This window comes from Sycon ciliatum, chromosome 1 (genome assembly GCF_964019385.1).
Source record: "Sycon ciliatum chromosome 1, ocSycCili1.1, whole genome shotgun sequence".
NCBI classification, from domain to species: domain Eukaryota; kingdom Metazoa; phylum Porifera; class Calcarea; order Leucosolenida; family Sycettidae; genus Sycon; species Sycon ciliatum.
Window position 1 is genome coordinate 31,613,817 of NC_088643.1, and position 26,566 is coordinate 31,640,382.

The 26,566-nt window shown below is 47.7% G+C and overlaps 2 protein-coding genes across 4 annotated transcripts in view; both read right to left on the bottom strand.

Annotated features, from left to right (window-relative positions):
• The window catches only part of LOC135822996 (uncharacterized), a 42,266-nt gene extending 29,280 nt beyond the window's left edge, over positions 1–12,986 (bottom strand). Inside the window, exons 1-7 of one of the 2 annotated variants that reach the window (XM_065335835.1) lie at positions 12,568–12,986; positions 12,204–12,328; positions 8,009–8,075; positions 6,552–6,878; positions 5,728–5,778; positions 1,812–2,453; positions 1,424–1,576 (exon numbers count right to left, since the gene is read on the bottom strand). In XM_065335835.1, the coding sequence (XP_065191907.1) occupies positions 1,424–1,576; positions 1,812–2,453; positions 5,728–5,778; positions 6,552–6,878; positions 8,009–8,075; positions 12,204–12,212 (1,249 nt within the window). In that variant the 5' untranslated portion in view covers positions 12,213–12,328; positions 12,568–12,986. The remainder of the gene's footprint in view (positions 1–1,423; positions 1,577–1,811; positions 2,454–5,727; positions 5,779–6,551; positions 6,879–8,008; positions 8,076–12,203; positions 12,329–12,567) is intronic. The other variant, XM_065335841.1, reaches the window with a different exon arrangement.
• Positions 12,987–16,102: 3,116 nt separating this feature from the next.
• Positions 16,103–24,779, bottom strand: LOC135823019 (zinc finger CCCH domain-containing protein 11B-like). Of its 2 annotated transcripts, none has more exons than XM_065335861.1 (10): positions 24,520–24,779; positions 24,052–24,099; positions 23,217–23,390; positions 22,249–22,432; positions 21,136–21,477; positions 20,119–20,477; positions 19,157–19,486; positions 18,400–18,769; positions 17,868–17,967; positions 16,103–17,375 (listed from the first exon to the last, which is right to left on the bottom strand). In XM_065335861.1, the coding sequence occupies exons 3-10, from the start codon at positions 23,388–23,390 to the stop codon at positions 17,222–17,224; spliced, it is 2,013 nt and encodes a 670-aa protein (XP_065191933.1). In that variant the 5' UTR covers positions 24,052–24,099; positions 24,520–24,779; the 3' UTR covers positions 16,103–17,221. The 2 variants fall into 2 exon arrangements, with proteins under 2 accessions (XP_065191933.1, XP_065191929.1); XM_065335857.1 differs by having other exon boundaries at positions 24,052–24,315.
• Between the last annotated feature and the right edge of the window lie 1,787 nt (positions 24,780–26,566).

Consider the following 26,566-nt stretch of genomic DNA (forward strand, 5'->3'; position numbering starts at 1 on the left):
CTAAACGTGTTGGATCCATACAAAAACTGGACCCAAGCGGATTCAAAGTCAGCATTGTCATGGCTCCGGGCTGGCTGTGACCTAGCACTCTCAAGCCCTATGGAATTCAATGTTGTCCTTTGAGTAGCGATGTCAGGGTAAATTTCTGTTTTGAGAATCGGGCAAATATTGTAATACCATCCGATTCCTGAAGACAAGTAGAGTATACTGGCAAAGTTTGAAGCAAATCGGAACAAATATAGTGGACTTATTCCAGTTTAGAGTGCGCGGGGTAAGCGCCGCCATTGTCGAAAAGCACCATGCCGCACTGTACACAAGCCAGATCTCACCACGGCACAAAATCGGTCTTGACAACAGGGATCGCGGCTCATGAATAATCTTGCGCACTGTACAAAATGTACATACCGTAGCTGTACTGTTTTTTTTTTTGTTGCTGCAAACTGTTGGAGAAATTCAAGAAGACTGTTGAAGAGTGGCCGAAGTATGAGTTGTGATTTGGCCATTCTCCGAGACAAGAAGAGTTCGACAAGTAGATTATGATCCTGGTGCGCGTGGTGGTCCGCTTTGAACTTCATCAGTTCTAACACCAATGCATTTGAAACGTTTCCGATCATGCTAGGCAGGGGCTTATCCTGCAATAGCTGCTCCTCCTTGAGTCCAAGACTCGACAAAACATCTTCACAGCCGGTCCCTTTGCTGGACGAACACTCATGATGGCGTTGTATCCAGCAATGGAGTACCTGTCGCTAAAAATACTACAAGTCTGGTGCGCGGCGTGATACACCGATGAAACTCGGCAGCAAACTAAATTGGACGACGGGGAACACGATGGAACTAAAATCAAACCTGTATCAGGCAGCGCAAGAGATGAAAAAGGCGACTGAACATACGCTAACTTGTCGGCGGCCATACTCCCAGCTCCGTAGGCGCAGCGCGCCCGCACAAACGCGTATACGAAAGTTCATCTTCTATTTTCGTGGCAATAGTCACGACCAAGCTTGTCACTGACGTCTTCAGGTCACATTTGAATATCCCGCGTGCCAAGTACTGCACGCTCTGGCCGCGACTGGCATTCTGCCGTACTGGCTTTTTGTGCCATCATTTCAGCTGGTTGCTAGGGAATCCAGCGACAAGCGTGGAGGTCACGTGGCACGGCACTCTGACATCGCTACTTTGAGGGACAACGATCCCATGGGGCATCCAGGCAGTGACCAGGCTCTTTCATGCATTTTTCAATTTTCCCGCAGCACTCCACTGTAGAAGACGTACGAGAAAATTGGTTTTCACTTTTCACAGTTTTCAAAACTACACACGTACCCAACAGGTATCCCCATGTGTTACCCTGGTGACATGAACAGCCTAGCCGGCTGACATGATGAGAACACTCAGCATACAACAACAATACACAGTCATCTTCACTTGCCTTGGTCACAGTTATCTGCTGTCCATCCAGGTTGACATATGCATGTGTAGGCGCCACCAATGCGGCGTTCCATACAGATGCCACTGTGTTGACAGGGATTGGTCAAACATGGAGATGGTGTCGGTGGTTGCTGTGGTGGAATTGTATCAGGATCTGTATGCATAGGACAAAACCAGGGCTAAATGGAACGTTCTGGGAGCTCAGTGATCACTGAGTACATGATACTGGACCTGGTAGATCTGGCCACTGCCGCCGGGCTAAATAAACCATCCACAGAATGGCCAATTGCTGTGATCGTGTTGACTCACAATTACATATCGTGTTTCATACACTGGAAGAGCCACTAACACATTGACTATACTGCGAATCATCATAACAGATCCCTCACCATTTCCTGCATCACCACCTGGCACTCCTGGATTGCCCGCATCACCACCTGGAAATCCTGGATTGCCCGCATCGCCACCTGGAAATACTGGATTGCCCGCATCACCACCTGGCAATACTGGATTGCCCGCATCACCACCTGGCAATCCTGGGTTGCCCGCATCGCCACCTGGTAATCCTGGGTTGCCCGCATCGCCACCTGGCAATCCTGGATTGCCCGCATCGCCACCCGGAAATACTGGATTGCCCGCATCGCCACCTGGTAATCCTGGGTTGCCCGCATCGCCACCTGGCAATCCTGGATTGCCCGCATCGCCACCTGGAAATACTGGATTGCCCGCATCACCACCTGGCAATACTGGATTGCCCGCATCACCACCTGGCAATACTGGATTGCCCGCATCACCACCTGGTAATCCTGGGTTTCCTGCATCATCAGGAACAATAGGAGATGGTCTTGGGCCAGCAAAGTCAGGGCCGGGTGGACCAGGCGGTTGTGTCGTGCCTTGGTCTTCGGGTGGGACTGCTCCAGGAGTGTTTGGATTGGCAACAGGATCTGTGCCTGGTAGTGCTGTAGTGTCGGCTGGTTCAGCAGTCACTGGACCGGCATCAGTGGGCGGTACATCAGTTGGGTCAGGTGCAACTGCAGGTTACCAAGAACAAAATCCTGATTTTGAACAAGCACACCCAATAAGATGAGCCAGGACACGCGCTGACGCATAGCCCTGTCAGAACAAGCGCCCATCTTATCACGAGCTCATTGGCAAGCTGCACTTCCCTCCCCAACACACATGCAGCGTCACCATCCTCACACTGACAGCATCACCATCCTCACACTAACTGGCACGTATGCCAAGACGAAATTTCATGTGTTATCGATGGTAGCTGCTAGATGGAGTGAATACTGATCTGGCTTGTACAACATCGACCTCGGAACGGACCAATGTGTCTTAGATGGTATTGCGTCGGTGTCCTCTTCACCTGATGGTGGTGACGCGTTACCCATTCTTTTCTGCGGTTGGAGGTAGAGCACACGGTACGATCCCTCAAGTCCGGTAAATCAACCAGCCTTGATAACATTCCAGCAGAATTGTTGAAGTTTGGCGGCGATGTTTTTTTTCTTCTTTTTCTGTTTTCTTTTTTTTTACAAGATACACAACTCACCAGCAAGCACATGGGGCTAGCATAGGGTGAGATGGTGCTGGTGGGGCCTGTCATACCCAGCCGACCAGAGGTCTCGGCATCTTCGAATGGCAGGTGCACCAAATTGGGAGGAAAGCATAAGCATGATGGAAACAGCACGGGAGACTGAATTGGAAGATTTAGAACGAAGGAGGACCTAATTTGGAATCTAATTTGGAACACAGCAGAAAATAGCAAATCATCAAACATATAATAGGAGTGAAAGGAGAGTGTCAAATGAAGAGTGCAATAGGGATAGCAGTGGAATAGGGATAGCAGTGGAATTTGGCTATTCAGGATTGGCAATAATTTGGCTTGGGGTGGGAGAAGCAGAGGCGAAATCCCAGAAGAGGCTAGAGGCGGTCGGTTGCCCAGTCAGACTGCCGCAGGTGACCATAGACCTTCTTCTTGAAGGTCTGCATCGACTTCTGGGAGGGGCGAGCACTGAGAATAGAGGCTGGGAGGCAATTCCAGGTCTTGATCATGTGGTGGGGGAAGGACCGAAGGACATCGTTCCGAGACTGAGGTGGGACAGTATTGGTCAGCTGGAACGGGTGGTGGCTCGTAATCGTGCGCACGCTGGCTCGGGTGCCACCTGGCCACCTATGACAACTTTGATCTTGCGACTAGTGAGATAACGAGTCTGCAGCCAACAGAGCAGCAGGGACCCTTTGAGTTTGGTACCGTATTGCTCTGCTTTGTGAAGAACTCATGGGTGTGAGGCCGGCTTGTCGAAGGCACCAGCGATGTCCACTGCGAGCACCCTGACAAGGCCTCCCTGGGCAGCTGTCTGGTGCCACTCATGCTGGAATGCGATCAGAAGATTTGATGTGCCAAGTCTGGCGCGGAAGCCGAATTGTCGCGAGGACAGGCAATTCTTCTCCAGGAAGTTGGACATACCACGGTTGATTCAGTATTGACTCCATGCATTTGGACATGACAGACAACAGGGAACTTGGTCGGTAATTCTTAGGATTGGACTTTGACCCTTTTCTGTGTACAGGGACAACATTTGCAAGTTTCCAGGTTTCAGTTTGATAGCCATTACGGAAGCACAGGGCATATAGCCGGTAAAGTGGGAGAGCCAATGGTTCGGCGCAGATCTTCAGGACCCTGGCAGGTATTGAGTCAGGTCCAGTGGCCTTGCGGGGGTTGAGAGCAAGTAGTGTGTGGTGGACTGTGGCTGGGCGGAAGTGGATAGTAGTGAGTGAGTTCTGAGAACGTGGGCGAACAGGGGGCATTGCGCAGGAGGTGTCAAAGTCATTCTCAGGGCTGCATTTATCGGCGAAGTACTGGCATATGAGTTCAGCCTTCTCGGTATTCCTAGTGTGCTCGTTGCCTTGGTTGTCGACGAGAACTGGGATAGAGCTGTCTCTACCAAGCCCTCCGGAGCGCTTGATCAGACTCAACCACTCTTTATCCTGGAGCGGGCTGCCTCGCTGTGCTGCCATTGTCAGTGCTGTCATTGATCTGATGCATCGGATTTGAAACAAGGTCTGGTCTAAGGGCCATTGGCCTGCATCATGGACCAAGTCCATCCAAAGTTCAGGATTTGAATCGAGTTTGGGAATGCTGCTCACTGCCTCTCAAGAGCAGGATTCGACTATAGTACTATAGTATTGGCTACTGTCCTGTACGGATGCCAGGCCCGGATAGTGACACAAGGTTTCCTATAGCGCATCCAGGCATTTGAGATGAGGTACTTTCGCAATCTGCTTGGTGTGAGGTTTTACCATCACCGAACAAATGGGTCGATACTGTAGGAAGTTGAAGACGTCATTGGCCCATTCACTCTCCTCGCCACCATCATCAAACAGACCAAGCTAAAGTGGTTTGGGCATGTGACTCAACACCCTGGCTGTTTTTCAATTACATTCATGAACCGAATGATACCAGAATCAAGGCCACGTGGCCGTCTCCGTCATAACTGGTTTACGGATTTTTAAAGGAAAGATCCAATGCGTCATGCGGTTCTCTCTTTCTCTCACTCTCTCTCTCTCTCACACACTCTCTCTCTCTCACTCTCTCTCTCTCTCTCTCTCTCTCTCTCTCTTTCTCTTGCTGCTGCTGCTGAGTGCGTCGAATATAGACAGCTTGTTTATGAGTGTACGTAGCTTCTTCTATTGCCCATGACAATTCAATGCCCCTACGACCAATAATATTATGGTTCTTGGTGATACATACATTCATACATTCATATTATATACATACATCGATGGACGTTCGAGAATGGAGACTACCGTATTTTCCGGAGTATAAGCTGTACTTAAAACACTCAAAATCCACCCAAAGAAGTCGTTTCGGCTTATACTAAGATGGTCAAACAAACCGTGAAATACAGAGTAGATGTCTGTATTTTGTGACAAAAACATCTGGGCGCGGCATATACTCCAGTACGGCATTTATGCCAGAAATACGGTAGAGCATCCGAGGCTCTGAATGGTTTCAAACGTTCAATCCCAGTTTGCTATCACCTCTGCAATGCACTCTCAATTTTGAAAATCACCGTATCATGTAAACTTGTAAACACAAGCCAGCTCCACCTTTTTCATCCAGCCAGACTATTCCAGTACCTCCCCCCCCCCCCCCCCCCCCTACACACACACACACCTACACACATACACACACACACACACACATACACCTAGGACTTCATATACTGGTACAGTACCATACCGGCATGAGTTAATCCGAAATCATAATGGATACATTGTCTTGAATTCAAATACACTCACTTGCTGTAGTTACGTCTATAACGCTGGGTTGCTCTGTTCCACGGACGTCATCTAGGCGGCATAACAAACGTGCAAGCAAGCATCATGACCACTCTCAAAGTATACACCACAGCCAGTTGTGTACTACATGTACAGGAATAGCATGCAGTGTGTACGTATGTCCTTTCCAGTCCCTGTACTGCTGAAACTCTAATGCACTCCATTACTGTACTGTCTCGGATAGTTGCCGTGGTTGGCTATCAACCTTCATTTCATTTTCATTTGTCATTGGCAGTCGCTGACGAGCCAGGAAATGTTGAACAACTACAATACCATTACGGGTAAGGAACAGGACTATAGTGGACATAACGAGAGGGGAAATGTTCAACCTGCTGCGTACGTTTAGGGTCTACAAGAACTAACAGTCTATTGTGCTGCACTGTGTCATTCAAATATCAAGCACCTACACACACACACACACACACACACACACACACACACACACACACACACACACACACACACACACACACACACAATGAGCCGCACTGAACAAACGTCCGCACTGTGAATAGCAGATGAACGCCCACCCATGTGAAATTATCATACAATTACTTCAACCCAGCTTCAAAATTTTCTTCCGAGCAAACTCTAATGCTGGCCTGTGCTGCTATAATCCACACGTGCATGTGTATGCAAACAGGCATAGCTTCTTTACACACGTGGGAGTTGTGTGCATGCCAACAGGGGATTCACCTGCATATAACAGTGTTATATGCAGGTGAATCCAGTGGACAGTGTAATGTCTATTTTTTTACGTTGAAGTATGAGATCAACCCACTAACCAACAAGCAAAGAAGCAGAGGCAGTTTCCTGCAAGCCAGTAGACAAGGTCACTTCGCACAGATATGCGCCTTGATCTTCAAAACGTAGCGAGAAGATCAGCAGCGTGTTGTTCGCCATTGCAGGGCCTTGCTGAGCTTCATCGCCTTCACCCATGAATATCACGTGCCTGAAGCGTGGCAGTGCTCTGAACCGCGGTCGACGCCAGCCTACAGACCTCACCTGTGCTGCACTGGGGTTGTTCAGCTCTGACAGGTCAGCAGCACAGTGAAACTCTACCGAGCCTCCAACACGACGATGTGCTCGGGCTGGGCTGACTGTGACGATAACTGGAGAAAAAGAAAACGAGGGCAAGAATATATTTACGTCGGCATAATATTGCTAGACAAGGTCACTGCACAATACCAACAACAGTCTGTGGGTGGCCTGAGTGCAAATCAATTGATGTGTAGGACAAACTGTCAAAGAAACCGGCTGTGTGGTGATGTTTGCCTGCCATGGTACAGTAGAACGCCGATTACCGGAACGTCAGCTATCCAAACCACCAATCATCCTAAATGCCTATTTCCATTGAATGCAAGGGACCAAAATGAGTTTTTGCTCATTTTCCTCACCCGAAGCACCATTCAAGCGGTGCACAAAATGTTTTGCAACAGTTGGCAGTGACAATGTACATGTATCAGCATAGTGTCATTTAGAGGAGCCAGTGTGTCTAGTTAGAGGAGCCAGTGTGTCTAGTTAGAGGAGCCAGTGTGTCTAGTTAGAGGAGCCAGTGTGTCTAGTTAGAGGAGCCAGTGTGTCTAGTTAGAGGAGCCAGTGTGTCTAGTTAGAGGAGCCAGTGTGTCTAGTTAGAGGAGCCAGTGTGTCTAGTTAGAGGAGCCAGTGTGTCTAGTTAGAGGAGCCAGTGTGTCTAGTTAGAGGAGCCAGTGTGCCTAGTTAGAGGAGCCAGTGTGCCTAGTTCCTGTGGTACTGTCGAAGGTAATGAGAAATGATGGAAACATGAGGGAATATACATGTTTCAGACGGATGTGTGACTGCTTCCGTATCTGAACATTCTCCTCATCCGAACCCCCCTGGAGACAGCCATGGATAATCGGCACTCCACTGTATTATGTGTTTTCACGGTGTGCATGGGCGTGTCATGACACTGGCCAACGCAAGGCTACTGGCTTCAGCACTATGAGACCAGCCTCCTCAACTATGCATAAACCGGGCCACGGTTGCAACTACAAGTTCCAAGCACTTGAAGGAAATGAGTGGGAAATGCATATACTACGCACATGCTAACCCGGGCTGGTCCACGCTTACTTCACTACAATATACTGTACTTGAGTATCACCTGTAGGTTGTAACACAGGCAGGCCGCTAATCTTCAGATTCAGGTCATTATCCCTCCTTATCTAGCCGCATTCAGCTTTCAAGTACACTACACTCGGCATCTCAATGAGCCTAGGCTTACGTCTGTCGTTGCCATCCTGACCCAACACAACCAACAGTAGCGCACTGCAAACTATGGCAAGGAGCAACTGCATATGCAACACACACACACACACACACACACACACACACACACACACACACACGTGCACACACAAACACACACACACCAGGCCCGGAGGAAGGAGTTGGGGAGTGGTCCGGCCAACCTTTGAGGGGGTCCGGGGGACCTCCCCCGGGAGAAATATTTAAAATTTACGTGAAATAGAGCGAATTTGGGCATCTCTAAGGCTCCAGAAAATGCAGAAAATTATAGTAAAAGAACACAAACACAACTTTTTATCCATATCAGCCATACAGTGCCGGTCACGGAGTCCTGAGCTACTTCGAAGCACATCACACGTCGGCAGTACAGTCGAGTCATGTACCTCTGGATTTTTTTACACCGGTTTTGCACGAATCACATGGACCATCCAGCTGGGAAAGTGGTCCGGCCATGGCCGGACCAGCCTGACCGGTTCCGCCGGCCCTGCACACACCATTGGAGCCATCGCCGGAGGCGATGATAGAGATGCTACAGCAGAAGCCATAGCAACTTGTGCTGGGATTGCACCATTCAACAGCTTGCAAGGCTGAAGAATTGGCCGTCACTATTCAGCCTGGTCTACACCACACTAGCTATGAAGTGGCTTTTTCTGGCCAGTGAATCCCTACTTTTTGGCCTTTTTCTTTTTTTCCCGCACACACATCACACCACATACTCCGGCATGCGCTGGCTGTTGGTAACCACCCAGGAGAATGAAAGAAAAGTCAGGAAGAGTCTGAGAAAGAGAAGAAAGACGTGTGTGACCATAATCGTTGGGAATCGAACCCGCAAACTATCGATTGGAAATCGCTGCACATACCACTGCACCATATGGGACACACACAGACACAGACATACATGATTGGCAGGTACAACAATTCACCTTTAAGCCGCCATGCATGATGGAAGCAGACCAAAACCACTATCTGGCACAAGTGCACCGACTAACCAAACTAGCTGGCACACACATACATACACACGCACACACACACACACACACACACACACACACACACACACACACACACACACACACACACACCTCAGACCTCAGACCTGCCCATCGCGGAAGCGATGATAGCGAACAGCTATGTTAGACAGAGCAACTTGTGCTGGGATTACACCATTCAACAGCTTGCAAGGCTGATGAATTGACCGCCACTATTTTTAGCCTGGTATCCACCACACAGCTGATTGAAGTGACTTTTTCTGGCCAGTGAATCCCTATTTTTCATTTTTCTATTTTACACACACACACACACACACACACACACACACATATCATAGCAGGCCCGGAGCCAGCTCCTGAAGGGTGGTACGGCCACAGGTCCGACCCAGGACTGATTATTACTAGGGCTGAAACGATTATACCGAATAATCGAGTACTCGTTTGATAACTCTAACGATCGAGCAATCGTTTAGATTACCGATTACGATTATTTTGCGTTTTTTAAATTTGTGTCCAGAAAGTACTGTAAACCCTCGTTTTGTGAAGTTTGAATCAGTTTCCGCTGGGAGTATGCAGTTGCCAGGGGTATGGTTCATGTTCTGAGGTTAAATATTGACTTCAAAACTGCCATGTTTCAGAGCTACCCTTTCACTAATGCAGATTTGTTTGTATTATGAAGGCATAGTTTGTGGAAACAGAGTAATGTTTGCACGGAATTATGACTCTATTTGCTAACGATTATAATCGATTACTCGATCGTTAAGCTAAAGAGTAATCGATACGTGAAAATCCACGATCGCTTCAGCCCTAATGATTACCCAATTTCAAAATCCTGGGATACATCTCTAGCCGGTGTAGCACATCTGTTTGCTTCATCTACACATCTGTTGTACATGCAGCTGCGCTTCTGTCTCTTTGCCGTACATGCTGCTGCGTTTGTGTCTCTTTGCCGTACATGCTGCTGAACCATGGTACACGCTGCTGCACTGTCTTTGAGCCCTTTGTACATGCGGCTGCACCGTCTGCTGTCCCCTCGACAGCTAGCGCAGTAGACCTCACTGGACAAGAACAGTTTAGGAGGGAGAAACTCTAGCGAGGAGCCTATGAGGATAGCGTATTACTAGTACTTTCAGATAATCAAGTGCACGCTGAGCAGCACATGAATGCTGGAACTGGTGAAAATTGGTACAGCCATGGTCGCACCGTGCCAGCCATACCAGTCACACCGACCCTGCATAGTACACCAGTCAAACCGACCCTCGCGGCATAGTACCTTTAGGTCACCATACTCAGTGTCATCATGCGCTCATGAAGGTCCCGGTGTGGCTTTTCTTTTCAAATTTCTCCCCTCTGCTTCACCATCGGCCCCTTTACATGAGTGCTGTAGCAATGTTTGACCTTCCTATTTATACGACAGCTCTGGCACTGTTGGCTCTCGAAAGTTTAACTACATACAGCATTATGTTACTACTAAATTCAGGATGCCACTATAAGTTTAGCCACTCGTTGCTACATGTGCTGTGTTCCGTGTAGCAGACATTTGATAACTATTTTCGTGTCGGCATCAGTGAAGCCCGTGACTGCGGTACGGCCAAGGTACCTACTTACATTTGGTGCCAGCAACACCTCCAGCCAACTCTGGAAAGAATTCCAAATATTCTTCCCATGAAATAAGGGTGCATGGAAGACTAAAATTGCACTGGGAAGCATCTTATGAAAGCCTATTTCTCCAGAACAGACCTGAAGCATATACTAAATAATTAATTTTATGGTGCTCGGGCATGCCACTAGTTCGGGCTAAGACCCAGTAAGAGCAAGGTAGTTTTCCTAAACTACTGAAACACACAGATATGTAAACAAGCATGATGCTTGTGCACTGTTCAGAACACTCTTAGTTCATTGATGGCCACCTTCACAGGCTACTGTACCTGCCTTCACAGGCTACTGTACCTGTCTTCACAGGCTACTGTACCTGTCTTCACAGGCTACTGTACCTGTCTTCACAGGCTACTGTACCTGTCTTCACAGGCTACTGTACCTGTCTTCACAGGCTACTGAGTACTGTACCTGTCACCCTAGTACATGTAGTCACTATCAGACATCCGTTGTACGAGTGTCGTACTCTCAGCATCTGCTCAGTGTGTGGTATGGCCACTTCATTTGGGCTGCGAGTCCAAAACCTCTCTCATACCCCACCCCTAGTTATGCACCTGCTCCAAGATCAAAACTTGCTAAACCGATGTCATGTGTGCTATTGCGGGCCTTCCCCACTGATCAAAATGTAAGTCATTCGGAGTTACGAATATTTCAAATTTACTGCCCCTACAAAAGAGGCACATGCCACACAGGTGCGTGTGTGCGTGATATGTGTATCTTTTGTCTTCTTTTTTTTTTTACAAAAAAACACACACACCATTTGACGGCACAAAGCAGCAAGGCAGCGATGAGACATATGGAATGGCAGGGGTGGGGGAGCCTGAGGCAGGAGCAGCTTTGCCGACCATAGGGTATCAGCTGCATTGCGACCCAAGCACTCCACAGAAACAAAAGATTACACTTACAGGAAAGATGCAGGGGGTAGTTTACTGGAGATTATGGGGAAAAGTATGCACAATATCAGAGAGTCAAAAGTGAGTGGAGGAGGGAGCAGGGCTTTTTTCGTCTTTTTTCTTTAGTTCATAGCCTGTAAATCGCCCACTCCCAGCGGGTAGGGCATTGACATTCTCCTTGAATGTCTGCAGTCCTTCCCTCAAGTTGTTATGTACAATTGTGTGTGTCACGGAGCAGGGGCGTTGGACACGCTATGGTCACTACGGTATTGACCGTACCACTATTTGTCCCAGGTGCCCTGTGAATCAATAAAAAGGTACTGATTTGGGCTCTAAAATCGAAAATGTTCAGAGGAGCCACCCAAATCCCAAAAGTAATTATTGTACTTCAGGTGGTTGACAGTACCACCCTAAACTACCTTCCGACGCTGCCTCTGCTGAGTGTACACTGCTACACTGCTACATGTATACTATTGTACTGGAAACAATGCTACACCCATCCAATGTCCAATTATACCACGATTTCTGAATGGTGTATGGGGAGTTTGCAAAGCAATTCTCGAACCTTGCAAATCATTTCATGGCAATCGTAGTAACGACCACTTTACTAACGTTCACTGCCCAAACTACCTACCACTTTCATCGTTGCAGCGTCGTGTCCGCAATGTGATTGAGATTGGTTACTTCTACTGACATAAGCACTCCGCTCCGCGGTTTAGCTTGTGCACGCTTCACTTCACCACACACGTCGTACAGATCCTGTGTAAAGGAACAACAGCAACCGACGTTACACAGGTATGGGGTAAGTGACCGCTGGGCCATGGGGCTAGTGTAGCAAATTCTTCAGAGGGAACGACATGACGTTGCATTCTATGTACGAAACGGCCACTTTTATCATTCATTCGACGAAACATCTCAAAATCAAAACGCTGTCCACTGGACAAGAGCTCGGACCACATCGTCGTCTTCAAAATCCCATTGTCCAAAATAGTTCTTACCCTGAAGCTCTCCGACGTAGCGACTTCCTGTGCTAAGCTCAACTTCCCAGTCCGAGCGTGCGTGTAAGCTGCTGACTCGTTCCTCGGTTCAGCGCGAAAAGCATACGACGGTGAAATCCAAACTATCTGAACATCCGATCTGTTGCGTTACGGACCCAGATTTCAGAAAACGCGCCTAGCGCCTGTGACCGGGGTGTGGGCTCAGACCCGGCAGTCTACCACAGAACAGTCGACCAGAGGCCGAATGGGACAAGTCTCCAAAGGAATGAGCAGGCGAGCCACTGATCTGTTGCAAGGGCACTCAAACATAATCATTGGATCTTCTTCCGAAGGCATCACCGGAGTGAAGTCAAGACATATTCCTGGTGACTGGGTTTCTCTGAGAAGTACCGCGGCTGTCACAATCAATAATGCCTGCGCCACTCTCCCGATTCGACTCTCGCGTCTCGTGAGCTGCTCCCTCGGCGAGGACAACCAGTGGCAGTGACCTGTGTAGCAGTCACTACAGTGCAGTGTAGTACTGGCCCAGTGTTTTGCGATGGGGAGTGATCGACGCGTAAATAGCTGGAACCGTGGAAGCTGCCATTTGTGCCAAGTAACTGTAAGCCGATGTTGTGGATGATAAACTCGCCCGTTGACAGTGAGTTTGATACAAGCGAAGACTGTTCTGACAGTAAAGTTGGGTAGTGGATCTAGAGCCAAGTAGAGGAATGCTGGTTGTCTGTTCATGAATGTTTTGCGCCCAGCGTCCAGCTTTATTGGCCTATGCATGAGAATGTGCCCGGTGGGCATGTTTACAACCGAGCCGTGAGGCGCTGCAGAGCCGGAGGCCTCTCGAAGACGTGCTATGCTCGGAGGAGAGACAAAGCATTACTCCCATTACGCATTAGTACACAACTACCGGTACTCTGCTGTGATGCTGAGGCCGCTGAGTAAGTAGGCAATACGTGGTGGTAGTGTGTGTGTGTGGGGGGGGGGGGGGAGGGGGGGGGGGAGGGGGGGAGGGGGTACATACACTGTAATTGTACCCGAAAGTACAGTGCTGGCAACTGAAATCCGACCCCCTGGCCCGGGGTCGGATTTCAGTTGCCAGCACTGTACGTACACTCTAGTCTTGATTATACTAATTTATAGGGCTTGAAAGTGCTACGTCACAGCATAGCAACAATTTCAAAAATTCAAAAACTGGATCCACTTGGATCCAGTTTTTGTATGGATCCAAGCGCATTTCAAGCCGTCTTACTCACAGCAAGGTGATGTAACCAGTGAAACTGACTGATTTGGCTACTGGGGGCGGGGTTACAACTGGTGACGAAGTAAAAGTCACCCCTGCATACGACATGAGTGAGTTGCTATGCACCCACATACTGAGGCAATAGCAAAGTCACACCTCAGTGGATCCAAAATAGAAATCTGATGTCAAATTACTACTCCCTGGCCGTTTTTGACGTCATCACTTTCAAGCCCTATTCCAAGCAAGAAAGGGGTATACTGGGCTCAGTGTAGTCTAGTGAGTAGTGTAGTCTAGTGCATCCCGTGGACCAGCAGTGCAGACAGAGCAATCTGTGGTTTGTATTTGTGCTAATCAGTTGAGATCAAACAACCAGGTTTAATACCCTGTAAATGATTGATTGCCTTTGTTGAATGGCCAGGGCCCAGGTGCTCGCTGGACTTGTTTTTTCATGCATCATGACCAGTCGTATGGGCATTCATACACAGTCACTGGTTACTGTGCTGAGTCCACAGCTTCGCCACAGCTTATGGCAAGTGAAGTTATCATGGTTATGCGATGAAGGGGGGAGAGAGCATCTTGTACAATCATAGACCATAGCTAGTATAAATTTTGATATCTGAGCTGACATGAAGCATGACAAGGTCTGCTACACATCATCCAATCAGTTTCAGTAGCTGACATCAGGGATTTAGAACCTGAATCGGAATGCTGACCGTCAAATTGCAAGGACCCTAGTCACATCATGATAATTATTATTAATTTTATAAAGAGCAAACAGTCACTGTGACGAAATGGGTCAATGCCAAAGTGTTGATTGCAGTACGCGCCGGACGGTACCAACAACAGTACATACATATATGGGGTAATGTTTAGGCCTAGTCACTGAATGTTCTCTGGCAGTCCATGATCGTGAATGAGTTGATTCAAAATTGAGATGAGAATGGCATTGACAGGCGATTAGGTGACTATGCAGACATACGTTTGGATGTGGCATGGCCCTAGTGGGCTGCTATAGAATACTGTAATTTCACAAATTTTCGGTATACTTTTATTTTCGGTACTTTCGGTGCGTCTGTTTCATACCTAAAATTTCAATACACCGAACAAACACTAACACACATAATCCAATAGGGAACTGCTTCTCTGTACCGAAAATTTCTGTTCACCTAACCTAGCCTGTTGCCCTCATACCGAAAATATTGAGCACCGAAAATTTCTGAAATTAGAGTATTGTATGGGCTAGTGGTCAGTCCCTGTGCAAAGCCAACGCCAGCAAGTTTCATGTTCATGTAGCCACAAAGAAGTAACATTGCCGTTGTTCTAACTGTGACGCCCAGGTCACGTACACGTATACAGGAGAATGGTTTGAGATGAACTTTCGTTCGGAACTGGGGTTCACGCTCCAAAATTTAGAGATCATGTAGGTACTGAAACGAATCGAGCAAAAACGGATGTCTCGTACGAGAAATTGTGGGTTTGAGTGCATGCTTTCAGAGCGTGATGAAGGCCAGTTACGTAATGAAGGCAGCGCGCAAGCACTGACCCCTAACCATGATAACAAGAGTACATAAACCTTTTTATGTACTCTTGATGATAACCACAGTTGCATACTCTCGTTTATGCACTCTTGGTACTACTACTTGAAGCAAGAGTATATAACCCCCCCCAAGAGTGTGCAACTCTGCATATGGGGTCTCCGACGGCGAAAACTCACATCACATGTCTCAGATACCTTTGTACTACCAAGAGTACATAACCCCGGGGTTATGTACTCTTGGTACTACGTACAAACGTAGGATAGCGTGCGCGCAATACGAAAATCTGCCGTGATCATGCTGGGGATTTGCATACGCGCAGTGAGTTTCTGTCAGAGAGTGCTTTTTTTAGTACTCCACTGCTCGCTAAAAACGGGCTGGAAACGTACAACTGTGACACTGCACCACGTAATGTGAGTTTTCGCCGTCGGCGTACCCCATAGAAAGGGTATCAGGAGTTGCACACTCTTGGGGGGTTACAATACTCTTGCTTGTACTTGTCCAACCTGCCAGCAACTCCTCTCTAGAACCCAGCATTAAAAATTTTCCATCTTTCTATTGAAGTTCTCATTTCAGCAGTTTCCAGTTCCAAACACTGCAAGGCTTGAAAACACAATGATCTTTCGTGATACATGTACCGTAGTTTGTAGCAGCCTGTAGTGTTGCAGGTCAGGTCTTACAACGTATTGTCACAGTCAGCAGCCAGCCTTGGTACTGGCATCACATGATTCACATCAGCATCGGCATCATCATGAGACGGGTGGGATCAGGATGATGTGCATTGCACATCCATGTATTGCAGTCAAAAAGATGCAGGGATGAGAGCAACTGGTCGACTAGTGCACGGTCACGAAATGAAAAAGTAATGCAAATATGCACGGTGCACAGTCTGTGTGTGTGTGTGGGGGGGGGGGGGGGGAGGAAGGGGCAAGAAAAGCAAATTTAATCGGGCAAATCTGGCCAAAGGCAAGACAACACAGCGTAGCACACGTAAAAAAGAGAGAGAGAGAAAAAGGAAAGTATGAGACAGCAGTAGTATATACAGCTATAGCAGCTATTTAGTAACTGGAAGTAAGCAAATGATTGAAATGCACTACATGCTAATGGCAGTAGTGCAGTGGAGAGCATCCTACTTCCTCAAGTTGAACTATGTAAGCACATGTATAAACTTTCACATGCAGGCCAAACAGCCACAAGGAGCCTGGCACAGCGAAGCACTCTGACGTAAGGAAACAGGTGGGAGCAAATAGCTGCTGCAAACATGGCCACCCGCCAATGAGAACTGCACTGACATCGCTCGTGCGACCAATTGGTTGAAATTTATTACAGAGTAGCACAAATCATAGAGAGCAACATTGCATACCACCATGTAGTTTGACAATACAGCATTTGCGTGCCCTGGATTGCCACACTGCAAACAGCACGCACCGGGCACAAATATGGGGGGGGGGGGGGGAAGGAAGAAAAAAGATGGCTCGTCACCAGTGAGTTCCAACAAGACACTGTCTTATTCCCTGGGAAACACAAGACCAACGAGATGTCAGAGGCGTAGGAGATGGCTGACAAGAACTGGAGCACAGGGTCACTCTCAATAGGGACACAACGTGAGCACACTGCACACTGTGGAAATACACACCCTCTCTCTTAGTCTAGAGAGAAGGGGCAAGAAAAGCAAATTTAATCGGGCAAATCTGGCCAAAGGCAAGACAACGCAGCGTAGCACACGTAAAAAAAGACATTGTCTTATTCCCTGGGAAACACAAGACCAACGAGATGTCAGAGGCGTAGGAGATGGCTGACAAGAACTGGAGCACAGGGTCACTCTCAATAGGGACACAACGTGAGCACACTGCACACTGTGGAAATACACACCCTCTCTCTTAGTCTAGATCATCAGTTCCGCTTCCAGCAGTAGATCGTCGTCGTTGACTGTTCCGTCAAGGTCTGGCTCATTCATGTCGTCGTAGCTTACGTCACCAACAAGTTCCTTCATCGCTTTCTCAAATGCATCGTCATCAAGCAAGTCGATGTCATCGAGCCTAGAACAGCCACAAGAATAAGAAGTTATCCACAGCTGCCAAGACAATATGGAATGGACATTCAGATACTGCTATGGGAACGTCTTGGACGTGACGCATCCAAACTGCAATGTTGTGCCTGCAGCAGTAATAACTGCGCCACTTTCGTTCACAATAAAAGTAGAAAAATGACAGCTAGCATGGGACTCACGTAGACTGAATTTTCACACCCATAGGAACCCTCGAGGATCAAGGTGCAGATGCAGCTTCTGCAGTGGTCGGAGGTGAGTAGATCAGACCCACCATAAAGTTGCCTATAACAATATGGAAAATTCAATCCGCTGCATCCATACAAATTTCATTCGCGCGATGAATCCAGCAGCATTGTGCAGAGTAACAACTCTGACACATTAACACCTGAATCCAGCATTGTGCAGAGTAACAACTCTGACACATTAACACCTGGCAGGTCAGGCGCACTGTGATGGGAATTAGCCAGTAACAAGTACTTACGAATCTAATCCAGACTTGGCATCGGACTTAGTAGTAGTAGTAGTAGCTTCACTTCCTTCACTTTGGGACACCTTCGTAGTGACTGGGGTTTCCTTCTTGGCTGAACAGTACAGATGGAGAAGCAAGCACTTATTATTTATTAATACATTTACAACGGATCAAGCCAGACTATAGCATCCCATTAGGCAAAGAATGATGGAACATACACACCATACACACAAAATCACAGACTAGTAACCCCTACGTCAGGAACGATGTTAATTTGCAAAGCACTTAAAACTTCTTTGTAGCACACTGCAGCCGTGTTGAAGCAAATGGTCTTGCCACACGAGAAGGAAGCAGAACTCACTATCCACATGTAACGAGAGGTGTGGCAGATACCCCAAAGACCATACAGTAAATGCCGAGCCCGGCCACATAAATAAAACAACCAGAGAGAGGTATTGCTTAACAAAAGGCACAGGAAATGACAACAGATCGGAAGTAACATCTTCAAGCACATTATGAAAATAGCAGTAGCAATGCAACTTACCAGAGGAATGACGGCTGGATCTTGTTATCTTAGCAGGTGGTGCTGCTGGTGTGGAACTCTTGGTAGGTGTAGTACTCAGTACGGGACTACATACACTCTTGCTTACTGAACTGGAAACCACTGCTGGTGATTCCTTGCTGGTTGAAGATATAGCTGCATCAATGCGAGGCTTTCTTGGCAAGCGGCTACTTCTTTGAATTGTGGAAGTCCGAGTCTCTGCCGGTTTTCTTTGACAGGTTTCTGCTGCAGATATAGTGTTGTCACTAGTGGTCTCCTGATGCTTGCGTTTCTCAGCACGGATTTCATCTAAAGACTTGATGCGAAGACCAGCAGAGGTGGGCGCTGGTGTGGCCGCTGGAACAGCAGCAGGCTATGGAGCAGTCAGAAGAATGGCAAGAGAGACACTTTTAAAACAGCTGAAAGGCATTGCATCGGCTGATGAATTAACACAGGGCAACATGTAAACCATCCGCTGCACATTACACACACATGACAAAGCACTCTAAAGCAGTGCATGAAGTTGTTAGTTAGTTTGACACATAAGTGGCGTGAAGGGGGGATGGCACCTTTCCGGAACAGCTCGACAGCAAAAAATGAAGAAAGCAAGCCACGCGTAAATAGTGGTGGACACGCAAGCTTCACTTTCGACCTTGGTGCAAAGTTTGGTCTTCTAGTGTTGTGAACTGCTGTTGTAAGCAGCATTGGTGACACTGCAACAGTTACTAATTATACAAAGTCATGTAGCAGCATGTAGTACCTTTTTGCTTGCTTCTACAGGGGGCAGGGGCAGTGGCTTGGTGCTGGCATGCACCTTAGATCTGGGTTCTCTTCTCTCTTCTTGTTCTGTGTCCTGTCGACGCTGCTGCTGGAGCTCCTGTTGCTTGGCAAAGCGTTTGGCTCTTAGCTCTTTGACGGACAGCCCACTGGACTGAAGAGGCTGTGATGATGATGTCTGCCTCTGAGCAGATGATGATGCCTGCCTCTGAGCAGATGAAGATGGTATTGACACAGGCTTCTTGGTAATACCATTTGCATGACGAATTTCATTCAGCGACTGGACTTTGAACGTGTCCGCCTTAACTTCCACCTGCAATGAAAAGCAACATAAACAGGAGAGGCACAGAACTACATACCACCGGCAGGAAAAATAAACACTTGACGTCATTCAAGGTACAATAAGCCCCCAAACCAGCCACACACAGAGAGGAAGAGATGCATGCACGTTTACCCAGGAACTCAAGAACGCAAAATAAATATTGCAAAGTAGCTGCCAGTGCGGTTGAAGTTCGGCAACTAATGGATAACGGGTGAAATGACGGGGATCCTCAAAGGACACAGCCAAAATCGTCAACAAAAAGGATTGCACATGAATCTGTCAACTTTCAGCACCAGGGCATACATATCCTTGCACGTGCCCTTCAAAAGAAAAGGATTCGAAAGGTGTGCTCTAGATTCATGTCTGTAAAACTCAATAGTCCCTTTCATAAATGAAGGCAACACCACTATAAGAAGCATGCATGTATATTGGTGCATGCGTGCACCGACAGTCACAGACAGACAGCCACACCCAGTCACACCCAGTTACACACAGTTACATCGTGTCACACACACACACACACACACACACACACACACACACACACACACACACACACACACACACACACACACACACGAGTCATTCATTGATATACCAGTGGATGTACATGTATACAGTACCTCAGGCCTGTGTCGTTTGGCTAAAGGCTTTGTTTGCTCTTCTTGCTGAACAGGTGCTGTCCTCTTCGTGGGCAACAAAGGACGTGGACCACGCCTTGCAGTTTCAGATCCATGCAGTTGATTTAGACGATCGCGAGCATCAACCCGCTGGTTTCGGCTCATTGCTGGAGTTGCTCTTCTCATATCCATACTAGAGTCAGCTGCAGTTGAGTCGGTGGCAATCCCTTGTGTTCGTGGGTGTCGCGGTCTTTCTTGAGAATTGCCAATAGTGCGGGTGGGAGCGCCGCGCTGTGCACTGCGGTCACCAGGTACGGTGACCCGCAACTTGAAATCAGATGAAAGCGCCTGTGCTGGTCCAACTGCAGAGTAGATAGGACAGTAAGGGTTAGCATCAATGATGGATTGTCTTGATGGATGGCAAGCAGCATAGATACCGCGCGCATCCAGAAACTGTCATCGCACTGTCAAACAGAAACGAATTTCTACGCGTGAGACACCAGGGTTCTAGTAAGGGGGGGGAGGGGTGTAAGGGGGTGCAGTGTCCCTCTTTCACAAGCTATGGATTGTGAAAATCCATCAAAGTGAAGTGAAATTGAAATAGATTTCACTCGGAGCTGTGTGTGCAGCTTTGAACAGGTGAGATCATTGTGTTGACAGTGCGGACAATACAGGATAGCAGGTTGGCATGGATAGGCTGACGGACTTACCCACGCAACCGTCATTTTGGCAGCAGTATGATCAAATCTGCACACTTTTCCATGCCTTTCATGCACTACGCTGCAGTTAAGTAGGTTCATTCAACTACCGTAGCTGGGATGTACAGGTCCGTTGCGCTTTTGAACTCTGGCCACGTCTGACGACATCAGAGAGCCAAACGGTTACGAAAGAAGACCATAGCAAAATTCCATCATGGATAAAGGAAAAGCAAGCAAAACAAATGAAGTAAAGCCATAGATACTGTAGAAGTACCAAAAAGCATCAGTAGATAAAAGTACAAACATATTATCCATCACATACCATTGCAGGTGACCCGAGGTCTTGTAGATGATGTTATCTCATCACAATCAGGAACGACAAGTGTAATCGGCACAGCAGCACGTCGAGCTGCTTGCACCCGTGTTGATGCCACCGCCACCGCTGCCGCTGGTACCATACGTCTTGAAGCAGTCGGTCTAGCTGATTGGGCATGATGATGATGAGGGTGGCGGCTCTGCATATCACTACGCGGCTGCTGCTGCTGTACTGGTGGCGAGGAGTCTGCGGACACAGCAACAGCACCTTTAGGAGGCTGTACCAAACGGTTTGCATTTTGGTTCGTAGCTGAAACTGGCAACTTCCCTCCTTGCGGGACAGCAGTGTCTAAAGCAGAAGAGAGGAAAACACCAGTCCATGAGCAAAGTAGATACTACTCGTATACCAATGGACAACCAAACACCAATCATAAGTTTGAGGGAAAGTTGACGAAACTTACATACTACTATAGAGCATAGACGCACATGCACCGTGTCATGGGGACGTAATCCGCACACATTTTCAGGGTGAAATGGGCCTTGTTGCTTCATACATCTAAAAAGCAGTGCAGCAGCCATTTTGCCGGACAGATTTGTATATACTTAAAAAAAGTATCTCGTACACAGGTTATCATTGGGCGCTTTCGATTACACAATTCTGGAACTGTTTTTTTTAAATTCTGGAATGACCAGAATGAGCGGATTCCGGCCTTGTAAACGAACGACTGGAATTCACAACACATTTTATTCATGTCATGTCACAAACAAAATTGATGAATCGTAAAAAGAGATAACGTACACCCTCGCGCGCACGTGGACCCAGCATCGCGCACACGCCGGCCAGGGAGGCTCTTCGCGCGCTTGAGTCATGACCAGACCGGTAACACACCGACTGTGCAATTCTGGCGCCAGAATTAGAGAAATTCCGCCCTCTCTTCAGAATTGACGGATTCGACGGAATTGGATAAAATCAATTCTAACGACGGAATTTGTCACTTTTTGTGTAATCGAACTGTGCATCAACAATAACTAATTCCAGAATTGACCGAAATGCGTGTAATCGAAAGCGCCCATTGTGCACTAGGGCTAAGTAGTCTTACACCAAACAGCAACTGCTTACGGTTGACTGGCTTTCCTTGGGGTGTGGGCGCAATGGACGTCACTAAGTGCGTGTTGGTGGGTTGTCCTTGGCCAGTTTGCGGAGGTGCACCAGGACGGGGCTTCAAATGCTTGAATGGGCAGAACGGCTTGGTACACCCCACTGGCTGAGACTCCCAGTAGCATGGCATGCTGCCGCGGTCTTTCTGCAAACAGTGACCAAGAGCACAGCGAAAATAAAGAAACTCAGAAAGCATCACCATGTGACACAGGATAGTCTGTAATGCGCACATCTGCACGCTGGCATGCTCTCATGGCTTGTGTGTGTGTGTGTGTCGGAGTTGACCAGCGAGATAAAAGTGACAGAAGGACAAAAACTGACTGGCTATTAAAGAAACACACAAGGATAGCATACAGTCAACTTCGCTAATAACGACTGCGGATATACCGACAATTTGCGAATAACGACAGAATTTCTATGCCCAGAGCAAAGTCCCATCTAACTGTATACAATTAACTTTGGATGTAACGCCTATCTGGGTAACGACAATTCACGAAAAGTATGATTTTAGTGCCTGAGGTCAGCCACTGCTTGAGTAAGACTGGTCAGGGCTTTTGACAGCTATGTCAAGTACCTGCCATGCAGAAGTACCAGAACCCATGGCAATGGATAAAGGCACACATGCAAGAAGATGCAGCCAAGGGGGGGGGGGGGGGGGGGGTATTCAATTTTTTTAAATTTTGCATTGACATAGAGCATGGAAAGAGCTTCATTTTGATACGCATGTCATACTATACAAATTATGGGTTCACATACTGTATGATACATTCAAATGAGACTTCGGGTATAAGGACACTTCGCGAATAAGGACGCTTTTCTGATGCCCCGCCGAGTGTCGTTATTCGCAAAATTGACTTGAAATATTACAACAGAAAAAGGCAACAGAGTGTGCAGGCAAAGCAACCACACATACTGGCTAGTATACTTACTTGTATTACCATGTGGCGACGTGCACAATTCGGAACAATACAGCTTCCTTTGGCCCAATCTGGACAGACCTCTTCCTTGCCAAGTGCAGGTGCACTGTGTCGGAATGGACAAGCGGGTCCCTTCTTGCAGCTCGAGTAGTAGAAGAAGTAGCAATCATCACCAACTTGAGCCATCTGTTGTTCAAACATTATTGTTTAAAAGAAACAACAGCGCCAATTGACTATAAAAAGAGTAGCGCAAGATTGAACTGGTAAAGTTTTGTGGCCTCATAACTCCGGTATGGGGCAAGATATTCCTTTCAAATTTTCGTGTACTAGTATGATCTGCAGGGGTGCCTCTGTCCAGTCGTGTAATTTGTTGGCTATAATTCCGATTTTAAAATGTTGGACTGAAGTCCGTAAAATCCCGCCAGAGCGCCCCTACCTCCTCGACGCTTTGTTGGGGAGGGGCGGATGGGCGAGTCCTACTTGCCGCATTCAGTACTACATGAAAAAGTACTCACCCTACGAAAACTGTTCGTGCATCTCGTACACCGACCAAAGGTCAAGAGCCAGGAGTCATACAGACCCGTCAAAACTCAGGGTTTGTGCGATCCCTGGTCAAGAGGGTGGGCACTGTTGCGTACATTTCCAACGGGGTCAAGCACGCGTCTGCAGCACAGTACGGTGGCACAGAGTCATACGACGTGGATACAATCAATCACTTCCCTGGCAAGAAGTCAGGGAGGGGCGGATGGGAGAGACGGGGCGCTCTGGCAGGATTTTACGGTAATAATGTTTTGCAAATAAAATAATTCGTACACTAAATTATCATGCAAACCGATCATGTACTTACACTTGCAAAGAATAGTACACTGGCAACTGGTGCGGCTTCAGATATCAGCTGGAAAGAGAAGTACAATCATGTAGTTGAACACGACCACGGAAAAAGAGATGAATCCTGGTCAGGTGCCTTGGATCTTAGGATTACTGCCCAAGACGACAATGTGGAATAAAGTTACAAAGGCCAGGGACGAGAGGCAGTGGAAGCAACGGCCGTCCGTACTGAAGCTCATGCACCAGTTGACGCACAGATATGTCACCGCTTTTCCTCTTGGTTCTGGCGACCCTCGCAACACACAACGCAATACACATAACAGCAGGACACAGGTTACGATCATGATAATTTGAATCTAACACAACTAAAACGAAAAAAAATGTTTTGCAGTCCCAAACCACTGCTACCACACCGCACACTAACCAACAAACAAACGCACCAACACAGGCACATGCTAGTCCCAGATAACACGATAGTATAACTAACCTCACAAATATTACACAGGCCGAGCCGTGCAACAAGAAGGGCAGTTTCCACTTTTCAATTCGCTCAACAACAAAATGTACGGCAGGATAGTAGAGCGTTTCCAAGATAAGCTGCCGTGCTCATAGACGGGACTGATATTACGCGATAGCTGAACTGACACGTACAGCAACCCATCAAACAACCAGCTCTCTTCAAAGTAGCAGTATGGACACTATGGTCTTTGTTTGGTTCAAGACTTGAAAACCATAAAGAACCCTACGCAAAAACAAGAGCAAGAGCGCATAAACTGCTTTGACAAGAATATTGCCAAAAAAAATTAATCATGTTGGCTTTTCACCAGGCCAGGCCAGGGCCTACAATGTAGAGGTATATTATGTATCAGATTGCAACGACCAGGAGGCTCTTAGTAGTGGCTGCAAATGACCGATATCCGTCACTTGCAGCTCTGCATCAGAGACCTGTAGCTGGCCTGAAGAGTTGTAAAATTACTCCTTCGTAGCCGGGCGAGTCAGAGCGAGGGCGATTCACGGCTTGGTCAAAAAACTGTCGGCCTGGAACGTAAACGTGGATCTGCCGACACAGTTCACCTGGTTCACACGCCTGACCTGGCATGCTGCCTTGCGTGAAAGGAACATTTTTCCGAAAGCAAGCTTCTTCTCCAAAATTCGAAATTTCCTTCCAAAAATGCCGTCGTCCTTGACCTCGAAGCTGAATGTTGTTAGGATAGAAAATTAGCGAAGATGTAGCCGACCCATTCTGGCAAGCCGTGTGCCCTCTGGATATGCAGTTGTTCGCCATGGTCAACAATCTTCTTCTCCTTCGTTCGTACTTTCACTTTCCTGACCACGAATACAAGCGGTACCCATGCTCAGGTTAGTGTTTATTTGTCTGTCTATGCACATACATGTATTACAATGTACTGTTCGTGCTGTAGGCACTGGCCGATCATGGAAATAGAGGAAGCAGCCAGCTTTCTTTGAATTCTCGTGCTTTCAACAAAAATATGTACACACTTTCCTTGGCTCCTCTTTCCCACCGCCACCATGCATGCACAATCGAGCTTGCTTTAATGCCCTGCAGTGCAGAATGCTTCCACCACCGCAACTACCACCGCCGCCACCACTACCAGCAGCAGCAGCCGCAGCAGCAGCAGCAGCACCACCACCACCACCACCACCACCACCACTGTGACCACCACCACCACCACACCACCACCACCACCACCACACCACCACCACACCACCACCACTACCATCACCGTGACCATCAGTCCATCACTATAGAAGCATTGTCGTGCACAGCACGTCTGCAAGAGAAAATAATAGTACGCCAGTGCTGTAATGCCCTGCAGTGCAGTATGCTCCCGCCACCACCACCACCACCACCACCGCTAACGTTATGGAAGCATTGTCACGCACTGTACATCGATCCACAAGAGAAAATAGGCCAGTGACTTACTAGCAGTAGCACCTCCATGCTGCATGCGAACCTGGACACAGCACTGTTCCCTCTGCAGGAAAGGGGGCGGGGTGTATTTCATTGTCCCTGCTTGAAGTAATAATGACTACATGACAAGATGTCCAGCTAACTTTGCCAGTAACGAACGACCCTTGATCGGGCATGAGAAAAGTGTTGCTATTTGGGAGCTGGCGTCATTCACGGGGTTGAAAATATACGGCTATATTGTTACTAGGTCTGAAGATAGTCTCACTATCCGTGGGTTGTTATACCCGTGGTTGACTGCAGATACGTTTGGATTATTCTATGAGTATGTGAAGGGTATACGTTAAATATTTTCCCGAGGATATAGCACGAGGAAATTATGGGGAATGCAGTACATGTATAGAATGGTGCAATCCATTTCTCCCAGGGCACTTTCCCAAGACTCCTTCCAATATTCACTCTTGGCGCGACCCATGTGAACTGAGCGGGGTGTATCGTTGAATATACCCCTCTCAGAACGTCTACTGATTGGCTGAAATCGCCCAAATCATACCGTGCCATGGATCAATGCATGTCAGGGAGTCGTAGCACCCAAGGAAACAAC

Excerpts from the sequence above, each read along its gene's own strand:
- LOC135823019 (XM_065335861.1), bottom strand. The coding sequence starts at position 23,390 with ATGGCTCAAGTTGGTGATGATTGCTACTTCTTCTACTACTCGAGCTGC. Across the intron at positions 20,478-21,135 it reads ACCTCGGGTCACCTGCAATG|TTGGACCAGCACAGGCGCTT; the intron begins GTATGTGATGGA and ends TCTACTCTGCAG. Across the intron at positions 19,487-20,118 it reads CCAAACGACACAGGCCTGAG|GTGGAAGTTAAGGCGGACAC; the intron begins GTACTGTATACA and ends TTTTCATTGCAG.